Source organism: Pelophylax lessonae (genome assembly GCF_965119305.1).
Source record: "Pelophylax lessonae genome assembly, chromosome: 6".
Taxonomy (NCBI): Eukaryota; Metazoa; Chordata; class Amphibia; order Anura; family Ranidae; genus Pelophylax; species Pelophylax lessonae.
Genome location: NC_138773.1, coordinates 142,644,399 through 142,664,059, shown reverse-complemented (window position 1 = coordinate 142,664,059; position 19,661 = coordinate 142,644,399). Strand labels below are relative to the sequence as shown.

The 19,661-nt window shown below is 48.0% G+C and overlaps 1 protein-coding gene across 3 annotated transcripts in view; it reads left to right on the top strand.

The window, feature by feature from the left end:
* Positions 1-14,910, top strand: part of VPS35L (VPS35 endosomal protein sorting factor like) — a 1,473,617-nt gene extending 1,458,707 nt beyond the window's left edge. For all 3 annotated transcript variants that reach the window (XM_082262328.1, XM_082262327.1, XM_082262326.1), the window contains one exon: positions 14,615-14,910. In XM_082262328.1, coding sequence (XP_082118454.1) covers positions 14,615-14,713 — 99 coding nt within the window. In that variant the 3' untranslated portion in view covers positions 14,714-14,910. The remainder of the gene's footprint in view (positions 1-14,614) is intronic.
* Positions 14,911-19,661: the final 4,751 nt, after the last annotated feature.

Sequence of the window (19,661 nt, the reverse complement as noted above, 5' to 3'; positions counted from 1 at the left end):
GCTGCCATAGTTTTACTGTGGCAGGTTGGCTTTATTATGCGAAATTACGTACCTGTCCGTCGCTTTGTGTAATAGATAGTGGGGGAGCGGGTCTGGCGGACGCGATGTTCGCCAGCCGCCCGTGATCATTCCCCATGCAGACAGAACAGCGGATTGCCTATGTATACAAGGCAGGCCGCTGTTCTGTCAGAGATGAACACAGGGATCCTGTATTCCTCCTATTTAGGAACACAGGTCTCTGTGTTCATCCAGTGAGTCGATCCCCCATACAGTTAGAAAGCAGTCCCTAGGAGCACACTTAACCCTTTGATCACCCCTGGTGTTATCCCCTTAACCGCCAGTGTCATTAGAACAGTAACAGTGCATATTTTTAGCACTGATTACTGTAATAATGTCACTGGTCCCCTCAAAAGTGTCAGGTGTCCAATCTGCCTGCTGCAATGTTGCAGACCTGTTAAAAATCGCTGATCGCCGCCATTACTAGTAAAAATAAATAAAGATGACCTAAATCTATCCCCTAGTTTGTAGACACAATAACATTTGTGCAAACCTATCAATATACACTTATTGGTATTTATTTTATCAAAAATGTGGCAGAATACATATTGGCCATATTGGCATAAAATTTAGATTTTTTTAATTTTTTTTTTATTGGGAATGTTTTATAGCAGAAAGTGTAAAATTGTGTTTTTTTTTTTTTTTTTTTTTTAGAATCTTTTTTTGTTTATAGTGCAAAAAATAAAAACCGCAGAGATGATCAAATACCACCAAAAGAAATCTCTATTTGTGGGGAAAAAAATACATACGTTTTATTTAGGTATAGTATTGCACGACCGAGCAATTGTCAGTTAAAATAACGCAGTGTTGTATCACAAAAAATGGCCTGGTCATTAAGGGGGTAAAACCTTCCGGTCCTTAAGTGGTTATTTTTACAGTACAGGGCAAAGGACTTGCAATGTCAAATCAATAGCAAAAGAGTGCCTACTTAAATCTGTGCAGATATAAACATGAATATCATACAGAGAAATGTACAAAACATCCATCATACATAAAGTATAGTCCATAAAACATCTAAAAGTCCATGTTTAAAAATATCAGTATATATTATGAGATCTCCATAGCTCAACCTATGCATGGGTAGCTATTGCGGGTTGTATCTCACAGTTTTGGGTAGCAATAGTTAACTGTCATGAATGGTTTTCCATTCATGGCAGCTTCCTTACTGTTGACATGCTGTGATTGGCTATAGATAATCACATGGTACAGTGTGCTGTGATTGGCTCATGTGATAGCTCACAACAGTAAGGAAAACAGTCATGAATAGAAGCCATTCATGGTTGTTTTGTTTACATTGTATTATGTGAATGCTATGACCAATCATAGAGATCACATCATACCCTGGCCACTCACGAGTACCAAGCTCTATGATCCACTGTGTCCACCAGACATAGTGGTTATGGGATTGTGCCATTGCAAGCACCAGGAGGCGTGTTAGTGTGCAAGGCGACATACCAGTATGCCACCTAGGCCTGGCTGTGCTGTCCGTCCACAATAAATGTACTGAGGGCGAGTGGCAAGTTGGTAATTTGTGGGGTAAATATATGGGGGTAAATTATTTAAACGGTATGGAAATATTACAGGAAAATGCCTTTCCTGACAGACTCCATGGCAGCCTACGTGTAGGTTAGTCCCGCCTCCTCCTACCTCATAGGACCCCACTCCCATAAATTTCACTCTGCCCCAGAGACCATGTTCCTTTTTTGTCCTTCTCCTGTTGGATGGATATCAAGTCTTACCTCATGAAGATTTTCGGTCTATTTCCTGGTGATTTACACGATTGATTCCAGGCTGAATTCCTGAAGAGTCCAGTTCCCCCTAGCTACTAGCGGGGTAGGACACAGGTGTGCAATCCCATGCATCACAGTGGATCACATTGGGATTGTACTGCGGGCATATGCGGCGGGTTCCCTGTGTCTGATCGGTCTCTGCTAGTGGTAAGTTTAATTCTGCTGGATGTCTTTGTGCAGTCTGGTGTGTGCAGCACTTCCTTATACTTGTGTTTATTACAGTCTTCCTGTTTAGAGCAGTATGGATACTTCACCGCCCCCCAGTGGCCAACCCTTACTCTACAGGTAAGAGTGGCTCTTTTTACCTATCCCTGTACGGTTCGGGTTTAGGGCAGTATAGGTAATCCTTCCCTTTCTCTTAGCCCTTCTAGATCTGATAAACAATCTAAAGCACGCAAAGATAAGGACCTTACCAGGTCACAACGTCATCGCACATCTCCTGGCACTAGTCGCCACAAGTCTTCTACCAAACATCACAAGGAAGGCTCCACTGTTGCATCAGCACAAAGACACCCTGATAGAAGATCTTGCTGGGGCTGTGGAGCACGTGTTTCTGATGGCAAATCACTATGCGATGCATGTATTGCCCAAGCCTCTAGAGAAACGGGGAATGATAACCAGGAGGTAGAATCCCTGGTTAGACGGGTGGTCCAAGAATCCCTACAAAACCTGGAGGTTGACCGCACCTGTAGCCCCTCGGCTGGTCTGGCAGACATCCCTGTTAGGGATAGCCTCAGTACTCCCGGCCCTTCTCTGCAGAGCATTTCCGGCTTCAACTCCTCGGATAGTGAGGACGAATCGGATACTCCTGGCACAGGCTTTGATTTTTGCCTTGGTCCCTACCCTGGTTAAGGCAGTTAAGGGAGCCCTAAAGTGGGAGGAGCCAGTAGAGTAACCATCTAAACAAAGAAGGTATTTCAAGCACCCTAAGAAAGAGCACCATAACTTTCCCTTTTTAGGAGAGCTGGGCGAAATCATCTCGGATGAGTGGGGATGTGCAGAGAGGAAAAATTCTCTGGTATCCAAAGTTTCCAGGATGTACCCATTCAAGAGTGAGGATGTGAAACACCTGGAGTCAGCGCCCCTAGTGGACGCCGCCCTCATGAGATTAGCGAGGCACGTTACTCTTCCACTCGAAAACACAGTGTCTTTTAAAGATGGGCTGGGAAGAAGAATCGACACTGACCTTAAGAAGATTTATGTGTCTGCTGGAATGGCTTTTAAGCCAGCCCTAGCCATTGCGGCTTTGTCCAAGGCCATGGAGTCCTGGGCAATAGAGGTGGATTCGGATCTAAGGTCCGTATCAGAAGAAGTAGCCAGAGCTTCAGCAGTGAATGAGGTCAGACTGGCGGCTTCTTTTCTGGGGGAGGCTTCCCTAGATATTATTTGTCTCGTGGCCCGGGTCATGCTCTCTTCAGTGACCGCTAAACGGGCCCTATGGCTGCGCCCCTGGCTGGCTGATCCTGCCTCCAAGCAGGCTTGGTGCCGTATTCCATTCGAAGGGTCTTCCTTGTTCGGAAACAAGCTGGAGAGCGCTATTTCGAGGGCCACGGGCGGTAAGTCGGGGTTCCTCCCGCAGGATCGTCGCCTGCTGGGTCAGAGAAGGACACAGTCCAGACAATCTTCGGATAGAGCGAAGGATGCTCGAAGTTACAGACCTGGTCGTGAATTCCGGAAAACATGGGGGAAAAAATCCATCTTCAAACCAACAGGCTTCCAAAGGAGCCTCTTCTAGTAGCCAGGAAGCAGCTAAGTCCTTTTGATGTTTGGCCTGTCCAGACGGATCAGGTCGGTGCTCGCCTTCTCCGGTTTCGACGCATCTGGGCAGCCTCGATAAAAGATTTTTGGGTCATCAGGACAATCTCCACAGGTCACACTTGGTCGTTCTGCAGTCCACCTATCCTCAAGTTTGTTCCCACAGCTCTTCCACTGTCAGAAGAAAAAAGGCAAATCCTTTCGGCATACGTAGATGCGCTGATGCTTCAAGGCGCAGTAGTTCCAGTACCAGCCAAAGAAAGGTTTCAAGGCCTCTATTCTCCTCTCTTCTTAGTAATGAAGAACGGCTCCTGGAGACCGGTCATAGACCTCACACATCTAAACTCCTTTATAAAAAAAGGAAAAATTCAAAATGGAGACGCTTTTGACAATCCGCCAGGCGGTTCAGCCAGGAGATTGGCTTGTGTCAATAGACTTGAAGGATGCATATTTCCATGTGCCTATAGCAACAGAGTTCCAGAAATACCTGCGGTTTGCTGTGGATCAAAACCATCTTCAGTTTACATGTCTCCCATTCGGGCTCACAACATCTCCTCGAGTATTTTCAAAACTCTTATTGGCTTTGGTAGCCCTGATCAGAATTAAGGGAGTTCGTCTTCACCATTATTTAGATGACTTACTACTTCTGTCGCAAGATCGAGAGCAACTCCTGGTTCACAGAGATCTAGTCACGGCGACTCTTCTCGTGTTCGGCTGGTTGCTAAACTTGGAAAAGAGCCAGTTGGAGCCCACACAGGCACTTATCTTTCTCAGGGCTCAATTCAATACAGTCAAGGGCACCATCTCCTTGCCTCTAGAGAAAATCCCGATTATCAGAGACAGAGTACAGCTGGCCATGTCATCATCTCATCTCCGGGCTTAAGAGTGCCTCAAAATAATAGGTACTATGGTGGCCAGGACACCTAGGGTGAAATGGGCTCAATGGAGGATGCGTCCTTTTCAAATAGGATTTCTTCGCCAATGGTGCCCAGGCGACATGGATCATCTGATTTGGATTTCCCCAGTAATGCGGGACAGTCTCCTGTGGTGGTTGCAGCAGAGGAATCTACTCAATTGCCATTCTATCCTTCCCATCTCTTGGGTCACGATAACCATCGACGCCAGCAGCACAGGTTGGGGCGCTCACTGCCTATCAGAGATAGCCCTGGGCAAATGGAATCCTCGGTTACACAGGGAAGTTTCGAACATCCTGGAGCTTCGGGCAGCGTTTCAGGCTCTCCAAGCACTTCATCACCTTACAGTAGGATCATCTGTCCTCCTAAAGCTGGACAACACGACGGCAGTGTCGTATATAAAGCGACAAGGGGGAACTCGCATTCACTCTTCATTGAGAGAAGTCGAGCCAATAATGGTCTGGGCTCAGAAATACTTATCCAACCTCACTGCGGTTTATCTGCCAGGGACACAGAACATCCAGGCGGATTTTCTATCACGAGTCTCCATGGACAACAACGAGTGGAGTCTGCATGCTGATGTGTTTCAGTGGCTCAAATCCCTAGGGTTCCTTCCGGAAGTGGATCTGTTCGATTCCCCGTGCAATTTCAAGTTGGAGAAGTACTACACGAGATTCAAATGCCCACAAGCTTTCGGGGTGGATGCCCTAACAGAGCAGTGGAGGTTTCACAAGGCTTACGCCTTCCCACCAGTTCCAGTCCTCCTTCGATTCCTGACGAGACTCAGGTCGGAAGAAGTGGAGGCTCTTGTGATAGCCCCATATTGGCCAAACAGGCCCTGGTTTCCGATGTTACTACAGCTGAGCTTTCGCGAGCCAGTTCCACTACCTTCCAGGCAGGATCTCCTGTCTCAGGGAATGGTGCTACACCCTTGCCCGGCCCATCTGCATGATGGCCTGGTTTTTGAAAGGGAAAGGCTGGAGGCATTAGGGTGTCCAAGTGGAGCTATCTCCACACTGTTGAATGCGAGAAGAGCTGGACCAAATAGTCTACAAAAGGATCTAGAGGAAGTTCATGTCTCATATCACCGGGAATATGGATGTGCAAGGCACTCCAAAAGTTCAACACATTTTGAGTTTTCTACAGTCTGGCCTGGATCTGCCTTTATCAGTCAGCTCTCTTCGAGTTCAAGTGTCAGCTATCTCGGCTTTCACAGGAACATCCTGGGCAAAGCATCCTCTAGTGAGGCAATTTTTCAGAGGAGCTTCAAGGCTCAGACCGCAAAGGAAGCCTAGATTCCCTAAGTGGGATCTTCCACTTGCTCTGGATTTCTTTGCAGACCTCAGAAGAGATAACCTGCTTCAACTCTCCATCAAAGAATTGTCTCTTATAGTAGTGTTCCTGGTGGCAGTCACCTTAGCAAAAAGGGTCTCTGAGCTGGGAGCTTTGGGATGCAAAGAACCCTTTTTGACATTTTTCCCGGATCGGGTGGTTCTGATTCCCATGTTGGATTTGCATCCCAAAGTATCCTCTATTTTTCATGAAAATCAGGAAATTGTCTTGCCAACATTCAAATCCTCTGACTCTGCGACTCATCCACTGGATGTAGGGCAAATTCTGAAACTATATCTGGAAGCCACATCTCATTTCCGCCGTACGGATTATCTGTTTGTCCTGTTCTATGGGAAGAATAAAGGCTTGCGTGCTCCGTCTAGAACGATCGCATCTTGGATTGTCCAGTCCATTCAGTGGGCTTATAGAGCTAAAGGGTTGGCTCCCCCGGAGGCTGTGACAGCGCATTCTACAAGAGGAATGTCGACTTCTTGGGCAGCGTTCCGTCATGTGGCTCCTGAAGTTGTATGCAAGGCGGCCTCATGGTCCTCAATTCATACTTTCATGGCTCATTATTGTATCAAGCCAGCTTCGTTATCATCTGTTGATTTTGGTTTGCGGATACTATCAGTTGATGGTGCAAATTAAATTTCTTTTGAACAGCAGATTGCCCACCCTGGTGTGTTTGGCTAGTTATTTCCCACACGTAGGCTGCCATGGAGTCTGTCAGGAAAACGTAAAATTTATATCAAATACTTACCGTAATTTTCCTTTCCTGATGGACTCCATGGCAGCCGGAGTCCCCACCCATCTGCCGGAGGAGGCTATTTTATGGAACATGGTCTCTGGGGCAGAGTGAAATTTATGGGAGTGGGGTCCTATGAGGTAGGAGGAGGCGGGACTAACCCACACGTAGGCTGCCATGGAGTCCATCAGGAAAGGAAAATTACGGTAAGTATTTGATATAAGTTTTCCGTTTCTTTACATTTTTTTTTCCTTTTGCCCAATAAAAATATACATAACCACATTTGCTCTGAAATAAAACCTGATTTGTTCTGTAAAAAACAATGGATAATATGTAAGAGTAGGCTACAAAACCTGAACGATATAATGTATGGAACCAAGGCATTACCAAAATAAAATAAAAAGTTTGGGACTCAAGGGGATTATGGAAGAAAGGCCTGGGGACCCTAAATGGTTAAAATTATTAATACACTGATATAAACGGTATCAGAATCTAATACCCAATAGCAATATACATTGTACAGATCTTAATATAGAGATAAGATAAACTATTCTTGGTTTCTTAAATATAAGATAAAGCACAATTATCACTTACCCTTTTCCAAACATATTTTAACGTCTGTGTCCTTGCTGGGGAGATTTCTCTGCAATACCTGACAAAGTGAGACAGGAAGTAATAGGAATATTCCACAGTGGAGATGGAGTGGAAAAAAAAAAGTGTCTGTGGGGTTTTTCCTGTTTAATTTTGTCCTGGTGAATTAAATAAAAAAGAGTGTGTTTTGTATAGTGTGAAAAAAACATTTTACTTTTTAGTTTATTGATGGACACAGCTCCACATCTTCTTGACCTTTGGGTTTATGCTGCCCCCTACAGGAGTAGTTTGACTATGCCTATAGGGCAGTCCCAGGGTGTATACTCCCACTTCCTGCTATAGGTCTTCAGTTTTTTTCTGCCTAGTCAGTAGTAAGGACCTAGCTCCTTGCTGGTATCTCTGGTCCTAGCACTTTTTCCTTTTTAAATAGAATTTATTTAGCTTCTTTTTTTATTTTTTTCTGTTCCTGTGAGAACTACAATCAATTCTGTTCCTGTGAGAACTACAATCAACTGCTAGACTGAGCGACGGACTGGATATTCTAAAACCTCATGGTATCTCCAGTCCAGCCAGCGAGCGCGACCCGACCTCAGCTCCGCGCTAGGTCAGCCACGACATAGTCCCACTGGACGGGGGCTGGCCGGCAAGTAAACGGCTCGCGAGGACACATAGCCCTGGTCACGACCTGAGTTGCATTGTGCCTCTGGCCTGCAGCACACCCATTCCAAACTTGTGCGGTGGTCTGCCTGGAGTGGTGCCCACCTGGTCCCAAGGTGTGGTGAGTAGTGTCCATCCTCCCTTCTGGTGATTTTTTGGGGTGGACATGGGCCCCTCCCTGGGTTGGTTGGACCCCCCGAATGCCCTTCCCTCCCACATAACGCTCCCCTTCACTATTGAGGTCCCTCTGCGGACCACCCCCCCATTCACCCACACCATGTTTGGGGGCCCCCCGTTGTCCAAATATACCTGGGTGTCCCGGGAGCCGCCTAGATGCCGCGTGCAGCCACCATTTTGCCATGGCTGGCTGTTCTCTCTATCGACGGCCATGTTTGTGTAGTCCGGCAGACATTTTCTTGTTGTTTCCCTTTGCTATCACACAACGGCAATGTTTTTGAAACCTATGGAGCAGTGAATAGGCGGGTGGCCTCTAGTGTCAGTTCCTGAACTTTTTCTTTCTCTCTGTTCGCCGCACGGCGTGCAGCCTGGCACTCTGTCTCTGTACCTAATTAGGGGATGGTGAGTCCCTGTGGGTGCTAAACAGCTCCCTCTTTCTGCTATAGTAGTAACTAAGGATCGACCGATTATCAGCAACACCGATATATCGGGGGCCAATATGCACTTTCCCCAATATATCGGAATTGGCCTCAGAAGTTACCAATATTGCCAATATTTTCGTGATGTCATTGCGTATGTTGCATTGCTCACGTTCTGCCTTCTAAGACCGCCTCCCACACCTGCGCGGCGCATATGTAACATAATTTCACCGCACGCTGCATGCGTTCTGCCTTCTAAGACTGCCTTTCACGCCTCGGACAGCCTCGTGTGCAGCCAGCTGCAGTCCGGTCACTGTGCTCACGGTGCCAGCCAGCCACTCACAGGCCCTGGCCTCAGCCATCCACCACACAACAGGGTGCCAGCAGCCAGACACCCACCCCATAACAGGTTTCCAGCAAACCAGCCATCTAGATGACACCAAGCCAGCCACCCGCCACCACACAGTGTTCAGGCAAGCCAGCCACCCACAACAGGCCAGGGTGAGTGACACCAAGGCAGCCACCCATAACAGGGTGACCTCAAGCCAGCCATCCACCACAGTGCTCCTGCAAGCCAGCCACCCACCACAGTGATCCAGCAAGCCAGCCACCCACCACAGTGATCCAGCAAGCCAGCCACCCACCACAGTGATCCAGCAAGCCAGCCACCCACCACAGTGATCCAGCAAGCCAGCCAGCCACCACAGTGTTCCAGCAAGCCAGCCAGCCAGCCACCACAGTGTTCCAGCCAGCCAGCCACCACAGTGTTCCAGCCAGCCAGCCAGCCAGCCAGCCAGCCAACACAGTGTTCCAGAAAGCCAGCCAGCCACCACAGTGTTCCAGCAAGCAAGCCACTTACAACAGGGTGACACCAAGCCAGCTACCCACCAGTGTTCCAGCAAGCCAGTCACCCACAACAGGGTGACCCCAAGCCAGCCACCCACCACAGTGTTCCAGCAAGCCAGCCCCCCACAACAGGGTGACAACAAGCTAGCCACCCACCACAGTGTTCCAGCAAGCAAGCCAGCCACCCACCACAGTGTTCCAGCAAGCCAGCCACCCACCACAGTGTTCCAGCAAGCCAGCCACCCACCACAGTGATCCACCAAGCCAGCCACCAATCACAGTGTTCCAGCAAGCCAGCCAGCCACCACAGTGTTCCAGCAAGCCAGCCAGCCACCACAGTGTTCCAGCAAGCCAGCCAGCCAGCCAGCCACCACAGTGTTCCAGAAAGCCAGCCACCACAGTGTTCCAGCAAGCAAGCCACGTACAACAGGGTGACACCAAGCCAGCTACCCACCAGTGTTCCAACAAACCAGTCACCCACAACAGGGTGACCCCGAGCCAGCCACCCACCACAGTGTTCCAGCAAGCCAGCCCCCCACAACAGGGTGACAACAAGCTAGCCACCCACCACAGTGTTCCAGCAAGCAAGCCAGCCACCCACCACAGTGTTCCAGCAAGCAAGCCAGCCACCCACCACAGTGTTCCAGCTAGCCAGCCACCCACCACAGTGTTCCAGCAAGCCAGCCACCCACCACAGTGTTCCAGCAAGCCAGCCATCCACAACCGGGTGACACCAAGCCAGCCACCCACCACAGTGTTCCAGCAAGTCAGCCACCCACAACAGGGTGACACCAAGCCACCCACCACAGTGTTCCAGCAAGCCAGCCAAACAACAGGGTGACACCAAGCCAGCCACCTACCACAGTGTTCCAGAAAGCCAACCACCCACAACAGGGTGACACCAAGCCAGCCACCCACCACGTTGTTCCAGCAAGCCACCCCCCACAGTGTTCCAGCAAACCAGCCACCCCCCACAGTGTTCCAGCAAGCCAGCCACCCCCCACAGTGTTCCAGCAAGCCAGCCACCCACCACAGTGTTCCAGCAAGCCAGCCACCCACAACAGGGTGACACCAAGCCAGCCACTCACCACAGTGTTCCAGCAAGCCAGCCACCCGCAACAGGGTGACACCAAGCCAGCCACCCATCACAGTGTTCCAGCAAGTCAGCCACCCATCGCAGTGTTCCAGCAAGCCAGCCACCCACAACAGGGTGACACCAAGCCAGCCACCCACCACAGTGTTCCAGCAAGCCAGCCACCCACAACAGGGTGCCACCAAGCCAGCCACCCACCACAGGGTGCCAGCAAGCCACCCACACTACCAGGTGTCCGCCACCGACCCACAACAGGGGGACAGCAGCCAGCCACCCCGCAACAGGGTGCCAGCAAGCCACCCACACTTCCAGGCATCAGCCACTGACCCACAACAGGGTGCCAGCCAGCCACTTAAACTGCCAGGTGTCAGCCACCGAACCGCAACAGGATGACAGCAGCCAGCCACCCCACAACAGGGTGCCAGCAACCCACCCACACTGCCAGGTGTCAGCCACCGACCAACAACAGGGTGACAGCAGCCAGCCACCCCACAACAGGGTGCCAGCAACCCACCCACACTGCCATGTGTCAGCCACTGACCCACAACAGGGTGCCAGCCAGCCACCCAAACTGCCAGGTGTCAGCCACCGAACCACAGCAGGATGACAGCAGCCAGCCACCCCACAACAGGGTGCCAGCAACCCACCCACACTGCCAGGTGTCAGCCACTGACCCACAACAGGGTGCCAGCAACTTGCAAGACACCCACACTGCCAGGCGTCAGCCACAGACCCATAACAGGGTGCCAGCAACTCAGCAAGCCACCCACACACCACAGTGTTCCAGCAAGCCAGCCACCCGCAACAGGGTGACACCAAGCCAGCCACCCATCACAGTGTTCCAGCAAGTCAGCCACCCATCACAGTGTTCCAGCAAGCCAGCCACCCACAACAGGGTGACACCAAGCCAGCCACCCACCACAGTGTTCCAGCAAGCCAGCCACCCACAACAGGGTGACACCAAGCCAGCCACCCACCACAGGGTGCCAGCAAGCCACCCACACTACCAGGTGTCCGCCACCGACCCACAACAGGGGGACAGCAGCCAGCCACCCCGCAACAGGGTGCCAGCAAGCCACCCACACTTCCAGGCATCAGCCACTGACCCACAACAGGGTGCCAGCCAGCCACCCAAACTGCCAGGTGTCAGCCACCGAACCGCAACAGGATGACAGCAGCCAGCCACCCCACAACAGGGTGCCAGCAACCCACCCACACTGCCAGGTGTCAGCCACCGACCAACAACAGGGTGACAGCAGCCAGCCACCCCACAACAGGGTGCCAGCAACCCACCCACACTGCCATGTGTCAGCCACTGACCCACAACAGGGTGCCAGCCAGCCACCCAAACTGCCAGGTGTCAGCCACCGAACCGCAACAGGATGACAGCAGCCAGCCACCCCACAACAGGGTGCCAGCAACCCACCCACACTGCCAGGTGTCAGCCACCGACCAACAACAGGGTGACAGCAGGCAGCCACCCCACAACAGGGTGCCAGCAACCCACCCACACTGCCAGGTGTCAGCCACTGACCCACAACAGGGTGCCAGCAACTTGCAAGCCACCCACACTGCCAGGCGTCAGCCACAGACCCATAACAGGGTACCAGCAACTCAGCAAGCCACCCACACTGCCAGGCGTCAGCCACCGACCCACACCAGGGTGCCAGCAAGCCACCCACACTGCCAGGTATCAGCCACAGACTGACCCACAACAGGGTGCCAGCAAGCCACCCACAGCAGGGCAGGGTGCCAGGCCAGCAGCCAGCCAGCCATTTTTTTAACTTTTTTGTCTCTTTCAAATTGCAATGGAGATGGATGAGGACAGAAAAAGTAAAAGTGTGGTCTGGGACTATTTCTCGTCTCAACTAATTCCAGGAAAAGCAGCAGTGTGCAACACATGCACAAACAATATAAGCATGGGATCAGTAACTGCAAAAAACAAACGTAGATCAAATCTTTGGGCCCATCTAGGAGTTCATCATAATCAATTATATCATGCAGCACAGAAAAAACAAAATGAATATCAATGTGAGTTTGAAATACCTCCTCCAGGCAACGATAACAGATATGTTTCTGAAAAAAAAACAGGTGTCTGTCTAGATTCAGATGAATACACAGATTATACACTTTATATGCTTCCTCCTGCATTAAAGGGGTTAATTTTTCTTTTATCTCCAAAATTTCTTTGTTCAGTCTGATGACTTTTCTTCTTTTTTTATCAATTAAAAAATTGAGAAGACTCATCCAATAATGCCTAAGAAAGACAATATTCCAACACTTAAGGCTATGGACTTCCTTTGCAGACACCGGAACTGTCAGGTCTCCATAAGTGTTTTGCTCTCATCCAATCGGAGTTGGAGTGCAACCAGCCAATCGGTGTCCAAAGACAAAGCAATCACAGCAGAGGTAGTACTTCCGGCGGAAGTGTTCACCTAACCCTGGACACACATCCAATCAGAGGTGGTGCTTCCGGTGGAAGTGTTCACCTACTCCAGTACACACAACAGATCAGAGGTAGTACTTCCGGCGGAAGTACTTACTCGGTCCGGTCTGTACATAATTTGTTTTAATCAAAATAAAGATCGTGGAACTTTTAATAAGAAACTTTTCTTTATTGCTCCATTTCTTTTAATAATATGCAAGAATCACCTGGCATTATAATGGTTTGAGAGCGCTGGCACATCGACCAGTAATGACAGGTACCTCCTTTGCAGACACCGGAAACACTTTCCCATCAGGCTATAAAAATGGCGGCAGTGATGACGCGGGCTCCCCTCCTATCTCAGTTGATGCCCAATCGGGAGGAAACGCGTCATCGAGGAGGCGCCACGTCATCACACACAACGTCACACGGCGGTTTGCACTGCAGGCAGCCGCCGTCATCTGTGTTCCGCATAGGGTGATTTCAATGCGTTCAATGCGAGCATTTTCTCATCTAAATGCAAGTGTGATTCTTTACATTTAATAAAATGTTAAAAGATAATGCACCATTGGCGGTTCCTTTCTTTCCCCACTTATATTGAGGTTAAGAACAGCGAATACCCACCAGAGACCGACCCATCACCTACCGTGTTGGAAGGGAGAAGTGTCTGTTGATTTACAGCTCTACCCATTCATTGATTTGGTAAGAGGCTCAACATCCCCACTCCTCTTGGATGGTGTTAGGGGTCACATCTTCCCAACCTTTTTGGTGTTTGATCTCTGGAGCGGGATCACTTATATATATGCCCTAAATTCTCATCTTTTTGGTAAGAAGCTACGCTGGTGGTGGGACATTGAATTTAGTCACGTGATCTTCACCTCTTCTGTTTAAGGCTTCATCACAACAAATTTAACTGGACTATTTTTATATATCACTTGGGACTTTATACATCACCATGCACACCTGAGACACACATTGATGTTTTCACTGTGATTGCTGTGGTTTAATGTTTGTGTTTTATGCAACCCTTCTAATGTCATTAGCACATTTTGTTGTACACCTTTATTTTTGATGTTTTCAGTACACGGTTGGTTTGTTTAAAATCCTTCCCTTGTTTGCACCTTGCAAAAGATTTATTTCAATCATCACCTTATTGATTAGCGCACCTGATACACCCATCCCTATCAAGTTCACTATTAAGCTCTAAGGTAGCAGCTTCTCAATACATAATCAGCGCACTTTCATTTTTTCACTAAGCTCCTGTTTTACCTGGTTGGCTACATTTAGCCTTTGGGAAGTGTGTTTATTGCTGTGTTCTTCCCACCCCTCATGATGACACTGCTTTGAGATGTCCCAAGGGTCAAGATGTGGAACTGTGTCCGTCAATGAACGAAAGAGAAAACTGGATTTTTGTCCTACCGTAAAATCCTTTTCTCTGATGTTTATTGACAGACACAGCACCCGCCCCTCTATTTAGTTATATGTTCTTCTGACACTGCTTGTTACAAAACTGAAGACCTATAGCAGGAAGTGGGAGTATACCCCTGGGACTGCCCTGTAAGCGTAGTCAAACTTTTTTCCGTGTAGTGTCCTACTCCTGTAGGGGGCAGCATAAACCCAAGGGTCAAGAAGATAATGGAGCTGTGTCTCTCAATGAACATCAGAGAAAAACCCAGTTTTTCATTTTTTCTTTGTGTGTTCCTTTTGAGGAATTTTCCCTAACTCCCTGTGATATATGCCTTATAGTAAACTGATATTTAAATGTATTGCTTTATATGATAAATCACTGTATGCCTGAATTTATTTTTCATAGATTAAAACTTTGGAATACATCAACAGAAGAAGCAAACAGTCGGAGTCAAGCCATCTGAGTGAACTAGCAATCAGACTGCCTCTCCAGTCTAGAACCTAATGAAAAGTTATGCAAAGTTACTAACAAGAAGTGCTTGCAGTGTATTATGCAGCAACCTACTAGACCACACATGGAACAAAAGTTGGCCTAATCGACAGAGCCTAACATTTCTATCTGGTAGTTCTCACATTTACATAATTCTTAAACATGTTTGCATTCAATAAAGACATTACCTCTTATATGAAAGTGTTTGAAAGCCTACTTTTCAGTTGCATTTTTTTTTGTTTTCTTCAGCAATACTACAATTAAAACTGCTGTAGCCCTCTTTTGGGTTGTGTGGGGGGGGGGGGGGGGGTTATGAGATATAGCCCTCCCTAAACCTGTAGGAAAATAAGAGGACCAGAACTTTTGCTAAGTGGAAGAATGGTGTAATAAATAAAGGTGGAAGCTCCCTCGCTCAGGTGAACAGAGGGGATTATCTTCGTGGGAAATTACAAGTACTGTAATATATTCAGAATAATTGGGACCAGAGAAACTACTGCAAACAGCATATCACATTAACCATGAGTATATAGATGCACGCCATTATGGAAACAATATGAGCTTTATATTATGAAAGATTAGGAATGCATCCACTGTACCAATAGAAAATATCAGGAGAGGGCCCAATGTGAGTCCTGGTGGAATTGTGCACATATACCTGGGTATATACAGTATAGCAATTAATAAAGATTTCTCTTACGTCCTCTGACAGTCACCGCCGATCCATATAAGCCTTCACTATTGGGTAATGGCGCCCTCTGCAGGAGTAAGCTAGGCAGATAGAAATGTTGGTAAAGGAGTGGGAATGGCGCTGCCTACTAATGGAACGGACAGGATAGATTAAATGAGTGAGATAAGATAAGAGTATTGTATATGGACACAGAGAGGAATATCCACAATGTACAAATATATAGGATATCAAAGTAACAATAAGGTGAATACTGGATATAAACAATGGTGATATAAAGTGACCAAGTGCTTGAAGTGAGTGAATAATATACGTATGTATCCCCAGTATATATACACACAATGAAAATTAGGCTAAACCAATAATATCAAAAAAATGGTATACAGAATCAAGCAATGAATGGTAAAGTGACAAGTGCCAATATTAAAAGTATTAAATAATAAAAATATATAAAGTGATACCGCGATAAGCATAAATAAGATAAAATATGTGAATCAATAAAGTGAATAATTATAATTAATAATCAGATGAGGTGACTAGGTGACCTAAATAGTATTAATAGTCCAATAAGGTGACTGGGTGACGTGTAAAGTCCATTTAATTGAGAAATATCTTCATAGATATCTTCTTAGAAAAATAATAAATAAATAAAACCCCGTGGTGGGTGATGAGTTAGGTGTAAGTAGCCCACTCACCAGACGTACCCACCCCCCGCAAGGGGTAAAGAGCGGGTATAGTGGTTAGTATAAATCCTTCTGCTGGGTCTTGTCCTCCTCCAGGGATCCTTGGATGTAGGTGTACCGGGGGATGGCCAAAGGTCCTATGGAAAGGCCCAGGGAACAGGGGGGTCCGCTCTTGGATGGGGTATTGACTCCGGTGTCAGACCAAACGTAACCGGACCATGTAGGTAAAGGCATGTGGGGCAAGAAGAGGCCAATAGTGTAATACTGCAAACACTATTTTTATTGAAAAAATCACAATCTGTATGAATCAAACGAGCATGTATGCGGAGCTGTGGAACGCAATGCGCTCCAATCAGATGCCGGAACCGAAAGTGATGCGACGGCGCTGTACACATTTCGTCATCAAACGTCTTCAGCAGCGTCCCTGTTCCCTGGGCCGTATTTTTCTAAGTAGATATCTATGAAGATATTTCTCACTTAAATGGACTTTACACGTCACCCAGTCAACTTATTGGACTATTAATACTATTTACGTCACCTAGTCACCTCACCTGATTATTAATTATAATTATTCGCTTATCACCGTATCACTTTATATATTTTTATTATTTAATACTTTTAATATTGGCACTTGTCACTTTACCATTCATTGCTTGATTGCGTATACCATTTTTTTGATATTATTGGTTTAGCCTAATTTTTCATTGTGTGTATATATACTGGGGATACATACGTATATTATTCACTCACTTCAAGCACTTGGTCATTTTATATCACCATTGTTTATATCCAGTATTCACCTTATTGTTACTTTGATATCATATATCTTTGTACATTGTGGATATTCTTCTCTGTGTCCATATACAATACTCTTATCTTATCTCGCTCATTTAATCTATCCTGTCTAGATACCATCACCGTTCCATTAGTAGGCAGCGCCATTCCCACTCCTTTACCTTCATTTTTTATAGCCTCGGCTATTTTCTGGGAGGCTGCAGCCCACTGACACATCCATTATATACCCTATAGCGCGGAGTCTTATATTTTCAGATAGAAATGTTAATACAAAACTTTTCTATACTTAGACACACCTCTAGGGGGCCGTCCCCAGCCATTATCCTGATCCAGTCACAACTGCTCCTCAGTTTTTTGCTGCCTAGCTTAGGAGTAAGCTAGCTTTTCTAGCCGAGACCTAGTGTCTCGGTTTTTCTTTTTGTTTTTTTCTGACAATATGTATTTTTCTTCTGAAAAAAGTTTTTTATTTCTCTCACTATCACTAGTTAGTCAGGGACTTTTTCCTGGAGGACTACAGTGCTGAGCCTCGCACTGGGTAATATAGATCCTTTTGGAGTCCCAGCCTGCCAACGAGCGCCGCAGGTTACTGGTGCGCGCAGGCCTCGCAACGACAGTGCCCCTCAGAATGGGGATGAGCCTGCGGAGCTGCGTCTTCGCTGAGGGTGTCTCAACCTGGAACGCCCGCGTGTTGTCAGCATCCCTCCTTGGCTGACGGCTCCTCCACTTTAGGTGGGAGGTCTCCCGTATCAGAGCGGTGCCCGCTTCCCTGGACTGGTGAGTACTGATACCCTATTGTCCCTGGGGACTTTTGGGGGGTTTGTGGGCCCACTCTTAGGGAATGGCAGGGCTGGTGGTCTCTGTGGAATCCCCCGTCTGGCTGGCTTGGTGTTATTTCCCTCCCTCCCTGGCCCTGCTGAGGGCGCTGTGTGAGGTACTTGTGGTACCTGGGGGTTTTGGGAGGGGCTCTATAGAGGTATGGGGTCTTCCTAGGGTCCCCTGTGGTGGCCAGACTGCGTGCGTATGCTTAGTTGGCTCTGTTTTAGCGCGGCTGCAATTTTAGGTGAGGGCAGGTCACTGGGCTCTGTGTGTGGGCAGCAGCCATGTCATGTATACTGCCTTGCTGCCGATCGGGCGCCATCTTGGGTAAGGGCACATGCCTATTAAGGGCAAGCTACGATCTTGCTGGTGCCTTTTTACATAGTTTCATTAGACACCATTTTATTGTGGCTCCTGGGCTAGGCCTCTAAGGGTGTGAGGTCGCTTCCTCTCTTTCCCTCCATTTCTGTGACAGTTTATGAAACTGTGGGTGGATTTTTACTAATGCCAAAGGCATTTTTCTACCAAAACTGTTATTTTTTGTGGATTTTGCATTTTCTGAAGGAGCTCTTTCAAACAATGCAGGCTGCGATTGGGTTCCGCAGGAACTACCCGATTTAAAGGGCCAGCGTTCCATTTATTTTATCTTGGCTTTCTGGACTCCCAGACCAAAAATTTCCTTGCAGGCCTGGTGGGGGCTTTGGGTATTCCTGAAGCCTCTTCCCTGGTCTCCGTTTTCTGCTGCTCTTGCACTTTTTTTGCACCCATGGTTGATCTGCGGAGTGCTCTTTAAAAAAAAAAATGTTTTTGAACAATTAACGGCCTATGCCCTCCCAGTCTTCGGACTCCAAGCCTGAATGGTTGCCACGGACAATGTCCCTTCTGTGGGGTCCATGTCCTCCGCCTATGAGGAGGAGGGGTGAAAGAATCTTCCTCCTCGGTAGCACGGGGATGCGCTGCCATAAGCTATCCTCATTAGCGCCATTACAGAAACTCTCCATCTTGACGATGAGTCCTCTCAGTCAAGTACAAGGGCTGCTTTCGGGTTCCGAAGTGCCCAGACGTCGGGTCAGGTTTCCCTGCCCTGTGAATTTTCGCAAACTTGTGAATGTCCGGTGACATCGCATTACACATATGCTGGTGGTGCCTGAGCGTCTTTTCCCGCCGCTATCCCTTTTTTGGAGGCCATGATCAGACGTTGGACGGTGTTCCCTTACGTGGACCACACTGTCTCTGGGCTGACTAAATCCACCTCAATGCTAGTTCACCGGAGTCTTATATTTTCAGATAGAAATGTTAATACAAAACTTTTCTATACTTAGACACACCTCTAGGGGGCCGTCCCCAGCCATTATCCTGATCCAGTCACAACTGCTCCTCAGTTTTTTGCTGCCTAGCTTAGGAGTAAGCTAGCTTTTCTAGCCGAGACCTAGTGTCTCGGTTTTTCTTTTTGTTTTTTTCTGACAATATGTATTTTTCTTCTGAAAAAAGTTTTTTATTTCTCTCACTATCACTAGTTAGTCAGGGACTTTTTCCTGGAGGACTACAGTGCTGAGCCTCGCACTGGGTAATATAGATCCTTTTGGAGTCCCCCCACCGATCTGGCTGATAGGGAATCATTGAGGCGCTTTCCTGTTTGCACCTGTGTTTGCCTCGGTGCTGGTCTCTCAGGCTCTCGCGCCATGGGCCAAGGTGCTTCGGTGCACCCTGGTGCCGGAGTCGACCTATCCGACTGTCCTTGACTTGGTGGTTTGGGTTACCCGAAGGGGGATGTGCCTGTGTGAGGTGGCCTTGGACGAGGCCCCGTTGCTTGCTCGGTTGTCTGCGGTCGGGGTCGCGATTCGCTGCCTTTTTTGGCACAAAAGCTGGTCGGCTGACCACGCTTCCAGACAGACGTGTCTGATGTTCCTTGTTGGTGAGTCATCCTTTTGGGAAACCCTTGGGCTTAGTTGATTACGGGGCTTACGGGGATCAGAGTACTCGG